This window comes from Megascapheus bottae, chromosome 9 (assembly GCF_031878675.1).
Source record: "Megascapheus bottae isolate mThoBot1 chromosome 9, mThoBot2.hap1, whole genome shotgun sequence".
NCBI classification, from domain to species: Eukaryota; Metazoa; Chordata; class Mammalia; order Rodentia; family Geomyidae; genus Megascapheus; species Megascapheus bottae.
This window is the reverse complement of record NC_143517.1, coordinates 972,651-985,084: the sequence shown is the minus strand read 5'-3', so window position 1 is coordinate 985,084 and position 12,434 is coordinate 972,651. Positions and strand designations below refer to the sequence as shown.

The 12,434-nt window shown below is 40.9% G+C and overlaps 1 protein-coding gene across 2 annotated transcripts in view; it reads left to right on the top strand.

The window, feature by feature from the left end:
• Prkdc (protein kinase, DNA-activated, catalytic subunit) overlaps positions 1-11,241 on the top strand; it is a 170,450-nt gene extending 159,209 nt beyond the window's left edge. For both annotated transcript variants that reach the window (XM_090338803.1, XM_090338802.1), the window contains exons 81-86: positions 4,756-4,845; positions 5,233-5,304; positions 5,380-5,581; positions 6,646-6,834; positions 8,149-8,288; positions 10,788-11,241. In XM_090338803.1, the coding sequence (XP_090194929.1) occupies positions 4,756-4,845; positions 5,233-5,304; positions 5,380-5,581; positions 6,646-6,834; positions 8,149-8,288; positions 10,788-10,992 (898 nt within the window). In that variant the 3' untranslated portion in view covers positions 10,993-11,241. The remainder of the gene's footprint in view (positions 1-4,755; positions 4,846-5,232; positions 5,305-5,379; positions 5,582-6,645; positions 6,835-8,148; positions 8,289-10,787) is intronic.
• Positions 11,242-12,434: the final 1,193 nt, after the last annotated feature.

Here is a 12,434-nt window from a genome sequence, read left to right as displayed (position 1 = left end):
CCTCCCGACTGCTGCTCCCATGATCTCCTAATTCTGCACACTTCAGTCCTTATCCTAGAGTTGTTCTCTTCTCTCTGGAGGACAGAGAAGCTGATTGATACAGATTCGTGGTATCAATTCCCGATCTTTCTCTGGGATGGGAATCTTGAACTTGGAATCTGCCCTTTCCTCACTCCTCCCAAGCCTCATTTTGTCATTTAGTCACGTGGAACTAAATAATGTCGATAGTTGGCAGTAAACATAGTTACCAGTGGAGTTTAAAGTATTTTTCTAACACAGAATGGCATAAAATACTTCTGATTACCTTTTAAAACAAGTCACTTCCAGACCTCATTATTGAAGTTATAAGTATTAAAAATAAAGTTTTAGGGCTGGGAGAGTGGCCTGGCGATAGAGTGATTACCTAGCATGGATGAAGCCCTAGGTTTCATTGCTCGGTACCACATACACAGAAAAAGCTAAAAGTGGTGCTGTGGCTCAAGTGGTAAAGCTCTAGCCTTGAGGAAACCCGAGGACAGTGCTCAGGCCCTAAGCCCATGCTCAGGACTAGAAAAAAAAATCTGTTATAAGCTCATTGAATTTTAGTTACATTCCTATTCTTGTTAATTAAGACATTCTGTTACTATTAAGCCACTTGAGAAAGTTCAAGGATAGTGCCCAGGCTCTGAGTTCAAGCCCCACGACTGGCAAAGAAAAATAGTTAATAGGGTGTAGTTTTACAACCTAGTGTTACAAGTAGAAGAAAGCTGGGTACAGTGGAATTTGCTGAAACTTGGAAGCTGAAACAGGAAAAAATTCATTTTTAGTTTATTGCTTAGAATCTGCAACATAAAAAGACTTTTGTCTGAAAAATTAGGCTGGATTCTGGGTGTTAATGGCTTAAGCCTGTAATCCTTGTGTTAGGTATGCCTCAGGATGTTGGAGTATTCCGTAGATATAAGAACATTAACTCAAAAGGAATTCAACAAGGCAAAGTTTACTTCTGCAGAAGGGTATGCCGTGTACTAGTAGGCACATGGAGCTTGAGCTGCTTCCCTTTGCTATGTATGTGGTACTGAGGAATTGAACCTAGGTCTTTATGCTTGCTAGGCAGGCACTCTTACCACTAGGCCAAACTCCCGGCCATTCTGCTCCCTTTTTATTCCTAATGCTGAGCTCGGGCTCATAATCTGCTTGCCACTGATCAGTTTGAAGGACAGTTGTTTATTTGGGTTTGGGTTTGGGTTGGTAATGAGACTTGAATTCGGGCCCTGTTCCGGACCTTTTTTTGCTCATTTCCAGTTTTCCACTCTAGTTTTTTGGTAGTTAATTGGAGATAACAGTCTCATGAACATTTCTACCAGGCTGACTTTGAATCCTAGCCCTCAGATATCAACCTCGTAGCTAAGATTGCAGGTGTAATCCACCCAGCCCAGCCAAAAAAAATGTTTTTAACTGTATGTGGCTTAATAGTAACAGAATGTCTTAATTAACAAGAATAGGAATGTAACTAAAATTCAATGAGCTTATAACAGATTTTTTTTTCTAGTCCTGAGCATGGGCTTAGGGCCTGAGCACTGTCCTCGGGTTTCCTCAAGGCTAGAGCTTTACCACTTGAGCCACATCACTACTTCTGGCTTTTTTCTGTGTATGTGGTACCAAGGAATCGAACCCTGATCTTTGTGTGTTAGGGAAGCATTCTACCACTAGGCCAACCTCCTGGTCCCCAGGATTTCTTAATTAAAATGTAATAGTAACAGCTGTAACTAGAATAAAATCAACCAAGGCCAAACCACATGCCAAAGCCAAAAAACATACTTTGATAGAAAAGGTTTTTCTCTCACTAGCTTCTCAGGAGGCTGAGATCCTAGGATCTGATGTCTGAATCAGCCCAGGCAAGAAAGTCTGTGAGACTCTACCACTAGGGGGGAAAAATTAGAAGTGGAACTATGACTCACATAGCTTTGATAGTGAAAGCTAAGGACCATGTATTATAACATTATTCTCTGTGGGTTTTTAGTTTTGTTGGTGCTGCTCATGAGACAGAGTGTCTATATGAAGCCCAATCTGGCTTCAAATTCAAAATTCTCTATGTGGGCCACCATACTTCTTTATTTATTTTTATTTTAAACTCGTGAAGGCTTTTGGCACAAACTGAAAAGCAACCAAACATAAATATAGTATTAAACAACCTAGAAAACAGTTTATCACTAATGAACATAACTTTTCAAGTTAAGTATCCAATACCCCCCTTTTTTTGCTTTAAATAATTTTTTATTGTGATTAATAGAAGGATTACCTTATATTCACCAGATAGAAGTCGCATAACTTCACAAACATTGATACTCTTTCTCATGACATGGTCCCCATTTCCCTCCCACCCTCCCCCTGCTTATCTTGATTTCCCCCCTTCCCTATCCAATTTCAAATAACCAATTAAGCATATATAAAATATATCAGATAACAAGGTGAAATATTGTAACAATATGAGATAACCAAGGGATGGCAAAAGAGATGAGAGATAACATAGTACATTAAGAACAACAGTCATTCATTATATGGCTTTTGTTTCCTTATCCTGGAGGTCCTTACATTTAGTGTCATACTATTTGGCCTAATGTCTCTAGATTTTGTTCTATTGTAAATCTCTGCTAGGAGAGCCCAAGGTTTCTACTGATTATGACAAATGAGGGAAACCATTGAGCCTAAGTTCCTTTGAGTCTGGCTTACTTCACTTAATATGATTTTTTCTAAGTCTTTCCGTTTCCTTACAAATGGGGAGATGTTGTTCTTTTTGACAGCAGCTTAGAATTCCATTGTGTACAAATACCACAACTTGTTGATCCACTCATCAACTGAGGGACATCTGGGTTGGTTCCATATCTTTGCTATGGTAAACAGTGCTGCAATGAACATCATTGTGCTAGTGGCTTTAGTATGTCCTTGTTTCTGGACAATTGGATAAATGCCAAGTAATGGAATTGCTGGGTCACAGGGGAGCTCTATGTTTAGTCTTCTGAGGAACTGCCATACTGCTTTCCATAGTGGTTGAACGAGTTTCACTCCCAGCAACAGTGTAGTAATGATCCCTCCTGGCCACATCCCCTCCAGCATCTGTTGTTAATAGATTTCTTGATCCTGGCCATTCTAACTGGAGTGAGGTGGAATCTTAGAGTTGTTTTGATTGGCATTTCTTTTATGACCAGAGATGGACAAAGGCCTCATATCTAAAATATATCAACAGCTCAAAAAATTGAATCACTCCAAAACTTATCTCCAAAGTAACAACCGTACTATTAAAAGATGGGCCAAAGACTTAAAGAGAGTCTTCTCTGAAGAAGAAATAAAAATGGCCTATAGACACATGAAGAAATGCTCAACATCTCTGGTCATAAAAGAAATGCAGACCAATACCCCTTTTAAAAAAAAAACAAACAAAAACAAAAAAACCCTCCAGATGGGCCAGGAATTTGGCCTAGTGGTAGAGTGCTTGCCTAGCATGCATGAAGACCCAGGTTTGATTCCTCGGTACCACATACATAGAAAAAGCCAGAAATGGTGCTGTGGATCTAGTGCCAGAGTGCTAGCCTTGAGAAAAAAAGCCTAAGGACAGTGCTCAGGCCCCAGGACTGGCAAAAAAAAAAATCTTCCAAGGGTGGGAGCTTGGCCTAGCGGTAGAGTACTTGCCTAGCATCCACAAAGTACCAGGTTCAGTTCTTCAGTACCACATACATAGAAAAAGCTGGAAGTGGTGCTGTGGCTCAGGTGGTAGAACTCTATCCTTGAGAAAGCCCAAGGACAGTGGTCAGGCCCTAAGATGAAGCCCCATGGCAAAAAAAAAAAAAAATCCTCTATCATGGATTAGGTATGTAGGTACATCCTGGAAATGGTAGAGACATTTGTGGCCATGGTCTTAAGAAGACAAGAAACTTTCCATTTTTGGTGAGTGCAGGCTTTTGTTGTTTGCAGTCTAGTGTGGCCTTACCTCCACTGCCTGCTCACGGTAGCCTTGTGAATTGTTGTTGGCCTTGTTAGGTGCTGTTTTACCTAGATTGCAGGTTCAGGCCTAGGTCACAGGCATTCGTGTTTAGTTCATCTCATACTTTTGTGTATGAAATGAAAAATACATTGACAATTCCTGCAGAAGTTTTTGAGCAGGGAATTTCTTAGGTTTCTTTTAGTGTAAGTAAGAATGAATAATGACATATTAAAATATTAGATCCTGGAGCTGGGAAGTTCGATTAGTGATACAGTGCTTGACAAGCATGCATGAAGCCCTGGGTTTGATTCCTCAATACCACATAAACAGAAAAAACCAAACGTGGCACTGTGGCTCAAGTAGTAGGGCATTAGCCTAGAGCAAAAAATGCTCAGGAACAATGCCTAGGCCCTGAGTTTAAGCCCAACACTGACAAAAGGAAAAAAAAATTGGATCCAAAGTAACATAGATTTGATTTTAATTTTTTTTCCATTCCTAGGACCTGAGCACTGTCCTTGGACTTTCCCAAGGCCAGAGCTCTACCACTTGAGCCACAACACCATCTCTAGCTTCTATGTATGTGGTACCAAGGAATTAAACCTGGGTCTTGGTGAATGGTAGGCAGGCACTCTACCACTAGGCCAAACTCTTAGCTCCATGATTTTAATATGATGCCAAGTTGAATTTATTTCTCCCTGATTTTCCACTGTTTTTCAACAAATTCTTGGTGATTTTTACCTTAGAAAAATCATATAATGCTACATATATCTCTAATTCTGTACCCTTTTTCTTGTTAGTGGTCCCAAAGCACCAGTTTATGAATATAAAGACTGGCTGTCAAAAATGTCAGGGAAACGTGATGGTGGAGCTTATATGCAAATGTATAGGTAAGTTCTGCTTTGATAATTCTTTGGATTGTGTAGTTCATTCTAAAAATTACTATATACTTTTGAGTCGTGGGAAGTTTTTCCTCAGAGATCATTAAAATCTGGTTATTTGTTCTTTGAGCTTTAAGTAGAAACAAAAAGTTTTGAAATTGAAATTTCAAACTGGGCTTGGTGGCGCATGCCTGTTATCCCAGCCATATGTGGGGGACTAGTGAGGGGCAGGGTAGTACAGGCTGAGGACAAGCCAAAATAGGAGACCCTTCCTGAAGGGGTTGGAATGTATAGGTGAGCACCTGCCTACAAAAACGCTTGAGTTCTACCAATGCTTAAAGTTCAAGTCTCTAGAAATTCATTCTAATGAGATGCTTTCCTGTGATTAAATCATAGGAGAGCTAATCGTACGGAAACAGTGATGGCCTTTAGAAAAAGGGAAAGTAAAGTACCAGCTGACCTCTTAAAGTAAGTATATTTATCCGATCACAAATACACTTCCGGTAGTGTGTGGGAAGATGACTCATGACTCGTGTCTCCCAGGCGGGCCTTTGTGAAGATGAGCACTGGCCCCGAGGCCTTCCTGGCACTGCGCTCCCACTTTGCCAGCTCTCATGCGCTGCTGTGTGTCAGCCACTGGCTCCTGGGGATTGGAGACAGACACCTGAATAATTTCATGGTGGCCATGGACACAGGGGGCGTGATTGGGATAGACTTTGGACATGCGTTTGGATCAGCTACACAGGTATGTGGACTTTAACTCTCATTAGTTTATATGATACACTCCAGAAATGGATAGTTTTAAGATATCACTGGTTGATTAGGCTGGTTTCTGACATGGTCATAAATTTGACATTTTTGAGGGAAGAGAAAAATAATTTCAACCTCATTTTGGTCTTATTTAGACAATAATGTCAGAGGTAATAAATTATGTCATTGGAGCTAGGAAGAAAGATGAAAGCCATCACAGCAGGTTCATAGAGGCCTACAACCAAAATCTCTTGCACCAAGTAGGCTACTCTGCCAGTAGTAACCTGTGAATACTTTATATTATGAATCTAATTCTATGTGGACCCTGTGCTTCTCAGCCTTTTGCTCTCAGTGGATTATGCAAACTGATTACTCTTAGGCATAGAAATTTACATTACTGTAGCTGATTGTGCGTGCATGTGTGTGTATGTGTGTGTGTGTGTGTGTGTGTGTGTGTGTGTGTGTGTGTACGTGTGTGTACCCAAGTTTGAAATCAGAGCCTACCGCTTGCTCAGCTGGTATCCCATCACCTGAGCCATGTCTCCTGCCTGGATTTTTGCTGGTTTTTGGGAGATGTACTCTTGTGGACTTTTTTGCCTAGGCTGACTTGGAAACCACAATCCTCTGGATCCTTCTTATAGGTGTGAGCCACCAGTAGTCAGGCTGTGTAGTTGGTTTTAAGAAAAGTAGAGTTTTCTGGGTGCCATTGGCTCATACCTATAATGCTAATTGCTCAGGAGGCTAAGATCTAAGGATTGCAGTTCCAAGGCAGCCCAGGTAAGAAAGTCCATGATACCCGCATTTCCAGTTAACCTCCAGAAACTGGAAGTAGCACTGTGGCTCAAGTGGTAGCACTAGCTTTGAGCAATAAAGCTCAGGGATAACACCAGGCCCTGAGTTCAAGCCCCATGAACAACAGGAAAAAAGAAAAAAGTAAAGTTTGTATTCTCACTAAAGGTGACTAATAACTGGGAAAAGATGTTTTGTTTGTGCCTATTACTTTGAGATTTGTACTTCAGTATTCTGCTTCTTTCACATATGTTTTTTTCTCTTACTTAGTTTCTCCCAGTTCCTGAGTTGATGCCTTTTCGTCTTACACGCCAATTTATCTATTTGATGTCACCCATGAAAGACACAGGTCTTGTGTACAGTGCCATGGTCCATGGGCTGAGGGCCTTTCGCTCAGATGCAGACCTGCTTACTAACACCATGGATGTGTTTGTCAAGGATCCCTCCTTTGACTGGAAAGTAGGCTTTGTTTTTGTTTGTATTTTCACTTTTGTCCCAGCAACTGACCTTATATGTCCTTTGTATAGCAAAATGCATCAAGTTATTACTATTTTGTGTGTATTTCCTGCAATTAGCATTTAGGGTCATTTGGCCTGAAATCCAGATAAAACAAAAGGTTGGATGCCGGGGCCTACCGGCAGCAAATTGGAGTTCCTGAAATAGGGGGCAGGGACTGGAAAAAATAGAAGAGAGACAAACACATCGGGTCCGGGAGGTCTGCAGCCCAGGCAAAAACTGCAGGCCCCGTTTATTATCAACTCAAAGCTTTATCCCCTCTCGAGACCAGGGCACTGCCAGGTGTTACATCCAGATGGTTAATCAGGGAACTGTTGGGGGTTACATTCATATGGTAAATCTCAGATCAATTGAACAGGAGAAGGCCAAAGAACAATAAGACAATCAAGCAATTATCTGATGCAAATCAAAGTACAGTTTGATTCCACTCTGGCTCCCAACAGTTGATCAGGTGCTAGTGACTCATGCTCAGTTCTCAGGAGGCTGAGATCTGAGGATCATGATTCTAAGCTAGCCTGGGCAGGAAAGTTCATGGGAATCTTATCTCCACTTAACCACAAAAAGCTAGATGTGACTCAAGTGTTAGAATGCTGGCCTTGAACAAAGTAAATTCAAGCACCAGGATCAGCATACAGAAACAGTAAAACTTTTTTTTTTTTTTTTTTTTGGCCAGTCCTGGGCTTGAGCTCAGGGCCTGAGCACTGTCCTTGGACTTTCTCAAGGCTAGAGCTCTACCACTTGAGCCTCAGCACCACTTCCAGCTTTTTTCTATGTATGTGGTACCGAGGAATCGAACCCGGATCTTCATGCATGCTAGGCAAACAACAGTAAAACTTTTATTTGAAGAAAATTGCTACTCCACTGAGGTTTATTTCTAATGGAACCAGGATCCATTGGTGATGGTGGATCCAGTATTTCTCTTGACAAAACTTGTATTGTAAAAACATTCAATAGAAATCATTCCTTGATCAAAAAAAAAAAAAAAAGCAGTGCTATTTTTAGTCTCAAAGGTTGTCCTGATTGAGTACAGCCCTCAAAGAAATTAAACATCTCGAAACTCACTCTGTGTAGGGAATGATCTTGCACGCATCCCTGCAATACCTAAGTTGCCTGGCCTCTGAGAATCTATATAAAAGTTATTCCCAGGGGCAGGTGTTTTGCTTTTTTAAAGATTACTTCTTGGATTTAACCAATTTGAACGTGTTTGTATATGTTGTTATAACATGTAGAGATTAAAGTCATGTTCTTTTTACTTAGAATTTTGAACAAAAAATGCTGAAAAAAGGAGGATCATGGATTGAAGAAATAAATATAACTGAAAAGAACTGGTATCCTCGACAGAAAATATGTTACGCTATGAAAAAGTTAGCAGGTGCCAATCCAGCAGTTATTACGTGGTAAGTTATGACATGTACCACCATAATTGCAGTATCTATACAATATATGCAATGTGCTGAGCACCTCAGGCCTTTGGCAGTGGTGTGGCTATCCTCACTGTTCAGACAGAGAGCAGAGCTTAGAGAGGCCAGCTGTGTTTCAGCCTGTGTCAGAGGCTGACTGTGGCTAAAGCTGTGTGTCCAGCCCTATGCTCTGCATAGTCTTCAGGCTCTTGGCATAGCTGGTCCCAGTATGAAGACAAAAAGATACATTTCCAGAAGAGATTTGGTGTTTACATTTGCTCTTTTCTTTTTTAGCACATGTTACCTCTTTGGCCCTCAATGCTGTGAGCACTAAGGTGTGATTAACACAGTATGTGCTTGTGAGATAAGAATCCAACTTGGTGGTCATGTGTAGTAGTACATGCCATAATCCTAACCACAATAGATGAGGGAGCTTCTGTTTAGAGCTATGCTGGGCAGAAAGTTATAGAGACCTGACTCAACAAGTAAGTCCCAGCTACTGGGAAGCAAAAATTAGGTGGTGTTCTGACTCCAGCTCCAGCTGGAACATAACTCAAGCACAAAAAGGGCTGGAGGTGTGGCTCAAGTGATAATAGTACTTATATGTCTGGCAAGTGACAGGCATTCAAGCACTAGTACTACCAAAAAGGAAAAATAAAAATTCACATTGCCTCAGCTTTAGGTTACTTTTTAATTTTTTTTCTTTTTGGGATTTATACCAAATAGATATGTAGAAATTATTTTTAGGAAATGAAAAAGTAAGCTAGATTTAAGAAGTAAGTAGGAGCAAATGGCAGTCTGTGGTTGACTGCTTTGACAAGGTCGCCAGGTATTCATGGTCTTTCCAACAATGCATGCTGGCAAAAGCATGAAGTTGGATATTTCTCATCCATTTATAAAATGAATTCAAAATGGAACAATGTAAAAGCTAATACTGTAAATCAAATAGGAAAAACAGAGGAATAAATCTTCATAGCACTGAGTTTGGTGTGACAGCATTTTTAGGTTTGACACCAAAAGCAAGAGCAAAACAGATAAATTCAGAACCTTTGTGTATCACAGAATGTCACCAAGGAAGGAGGTGAGTGGGGGACTACTGACTGGAACATATGAGGCAACACTGCAAAATGAAAACAGTTAAGACACAGCTGTAGACTACGAGAAAATTCTTGCAGATCATTCATCTCACAAAGGACTTTATTCAGAATATATTTAAGATATCTTATAAATCAATAACTAAAAGAAAACCCACCCAGGTGGTATTGGCTCAGGCCTGAAATCCTAGCTACTCAGGAGACTGAGATCTGAGGATCCTATTCAAAGCCAGCTGGGTCAGGCAAACCCATGAGACTCCTATCTCCATTTAACCATCAGAAAACTGGAAATAGTGCTGTGGCTTAAAGTGGTAGAGCACTAGCCTTGAGCTGAGAGCTCAGGGACAGCACCCAGGCTCAGAGTTCAAGCCTTATGACCAACCAAAAAAATAATAATAAAAACATTTAAAAAACAAAAATAGAGGGGCCGGAAGTTTGGCCTAGTGGTAGAGTGCTTGCCTAGCATGCACGAAGACCTGGGTTCGATTCCTCGGTACCACATACATAGAAAAAAGCCAGAAATGATGCTGAGGCTCAAGTGGTAGAGCTCTAAACTTGAGAAGAAGAACCGAAGGACAGTGCTCAGGCCCTGAGTCCAAGCCCAGGACTGGCAAAAAAAAAAAAAAAATAGAAACCAGCACATTTCTTAAAGAAAATGCATGTATAGCCTATAAGCACATAAAGAAGGAAAATGCAGAGGTTGGGAGTTTGGCCTAGTGGTAGAGTGCTTGCCTAACATGCATGGAGCTCTGGGTTCATTTCCTTGGTACCCATACACAGAAAAAGCCAGAAGTAGTGCTTAAATGGTAGAGTGCTTGCCTCCAGAAAGCTTAAGGACAGTGCCCACGTCCTGAATTCATGCCTCAGGACTGGAAAAAAAAGAAGAGGAGGAGGGGTGGGGGGGAAGGAAAGAAAATGCAAATGTTACTACCCATCCACTCAGATGACTGACTATACGGTAGATCATGGCCTGGGCTGGCAAGGAGGGGGAGACATTGAGGACTTGAGGCACTGCCGGTGAGAATGGAAAAATGGTGCAGCCTCACAGTTCTCAAGAAGTAAAGCAAAGGGCAGAAGGTGTGGCTCAGGTGACCCTGGGGTCACCCTCCAGTCCTGGAGATAAAAGGATAAAAAAGTAAAACAAAATTGTCACTTGACCCACTGGTTCTACTTCCAAGTGTACCTAAGAGAAATGAAAGCATAGTCACAAAAACAAATGAATAACAACATCGTTCATGTTTTATTTTCATGTATTGCAGGTTTTGACTTTAAGGTTTAGAGCAACAGAAAAGTTTGTAAGTGATAAACTAGAATGTTTGTCAAAGATAACTAGGAATGCAGGCAGCAAAAAACAAAAGTAATTGGTGTTTGTGTCTTCAGTAGTTGTTTAACCTTTTTCCAGTGATGAGTTACTTCTGGGCCATGAGAAGTCGCCTGCCTTTGGGAGTTACACAGCGGTAGCTCGAGGAAGCCGAGATCACAACATCCGTGCCCAAGAGCCAGACAGCGGACTTTCAGAAGAGACTCAAGTGAAGTGTTTGATAGACCAGGCCACAGACCCCAATATCCTTGGCAGAACTTGGGAGGGATGGGAGCCCTGGATGTGAGGTTTGTGGGAGGGGACAGCAATAAAGCAATAAATTTATTTTGGATAAATTATTCAAATGATGTCTAAACTTTCATTGATAGCAATCAGTGAGCTGATTTTCCTGAAGCACCAATCTTTTTAGTGATATAATTCTGTAGCATAGTTTCAGTCAAGATCATGACAAGTGAAGGGATGTTGGTAAGAATCAACATTTTATAACATACTTGTAATAGTAAAACATATGTTCGGGTTCATCAAAGTCTTAAGAATGTAGCAATGAAATAAACCAATGTTTTCAATAAACATCTAAGTATGAACACTCCAGTGGGCATTCTCATTGGTTATGCATATTGGAAATAATCCCCAGATTTTATCACTAAGATTCTGTGAAAATGAAGTGAGTAGTATAATATTAGAATTTATATTGTGTAAGTGACATAAGAACAGAAGAAGCTATGGTTGCGACGTGTTATTTTGAGAAACAAATGTTTTGTTTGAAATGAGAAGATTTTAAGTTTTTTCTTTCTAGTTTTGACAGAGAGGAAGTCTTCAGGAGGGTAAAATCCTCACACTTAGCATTCACTCCTGTGACTCTGATTCATAACTGCAATCATGAAATCTTCAGAGATCTCACATAGGACGATGAGGAAGATAAGAAAGGACTCCTTGTTTGAGACGAATTCCTTATTTGGAACATCTGGAATAGCAAGAACTGATTGTGAAACCTAGAAATGGCTCCATTCCTACTGCAAATTCCTGCCCTCCAGGCTAGATCCTGTAGCTGTTTTCAGATTGACTTTTAGACTTTTGTCAGTTTGGGTCTGGAAACATTTCTCTTTGGAAGCTTTTGTGTGATTTTGAGAAATAATCGAATTTGTTTAGTTTTGGGGGATGCTGTGTAGCAGATCTCTTGTCTTGTATATGCAAGGGTCTAAATTCAATATACAGCACCACAAAGAAAATAATTCACGTAGAAAAAAAATTTCATGGCAAAGTGTAGTGGCTCAAGTTTATAAGCCTAGCTACCTAGGAGGTGGAGATGGCAAGATCCTGGTTCAAGGTCAGGCTGGGCAAAAACAAATTGGTGAGGCTTATGTCAAGCAGTGGCTAGCAGTGGCGTTTGTTCTACACTCTCCCCCTCCCCCGCTGTGGAGAAGGGCAGTGATGTGCACAGCCGCAGGCACTAATCACTCCATCAACACAGGAGACATGGCGAGGCAGGCTTCCAGCCCAGGATGCCCAGGCATAGAGGGAGAACCACTTTGAAAATAACGAGCACAGACAGGGGCTGGAAAGTGGCTCATGTGGTAGAGCACTGCTGAGCTGGTGTGAAGACTTAAATTTAAGCCCTAGTACTGCCTGCTCTTCCATTCCCCCCAGTAAAATCCCAAATGAAGCACACAGCCTTTCATGTAGTTTTAAGACTAAGATGTTCATCTTATGACATAGTTTATTATATTA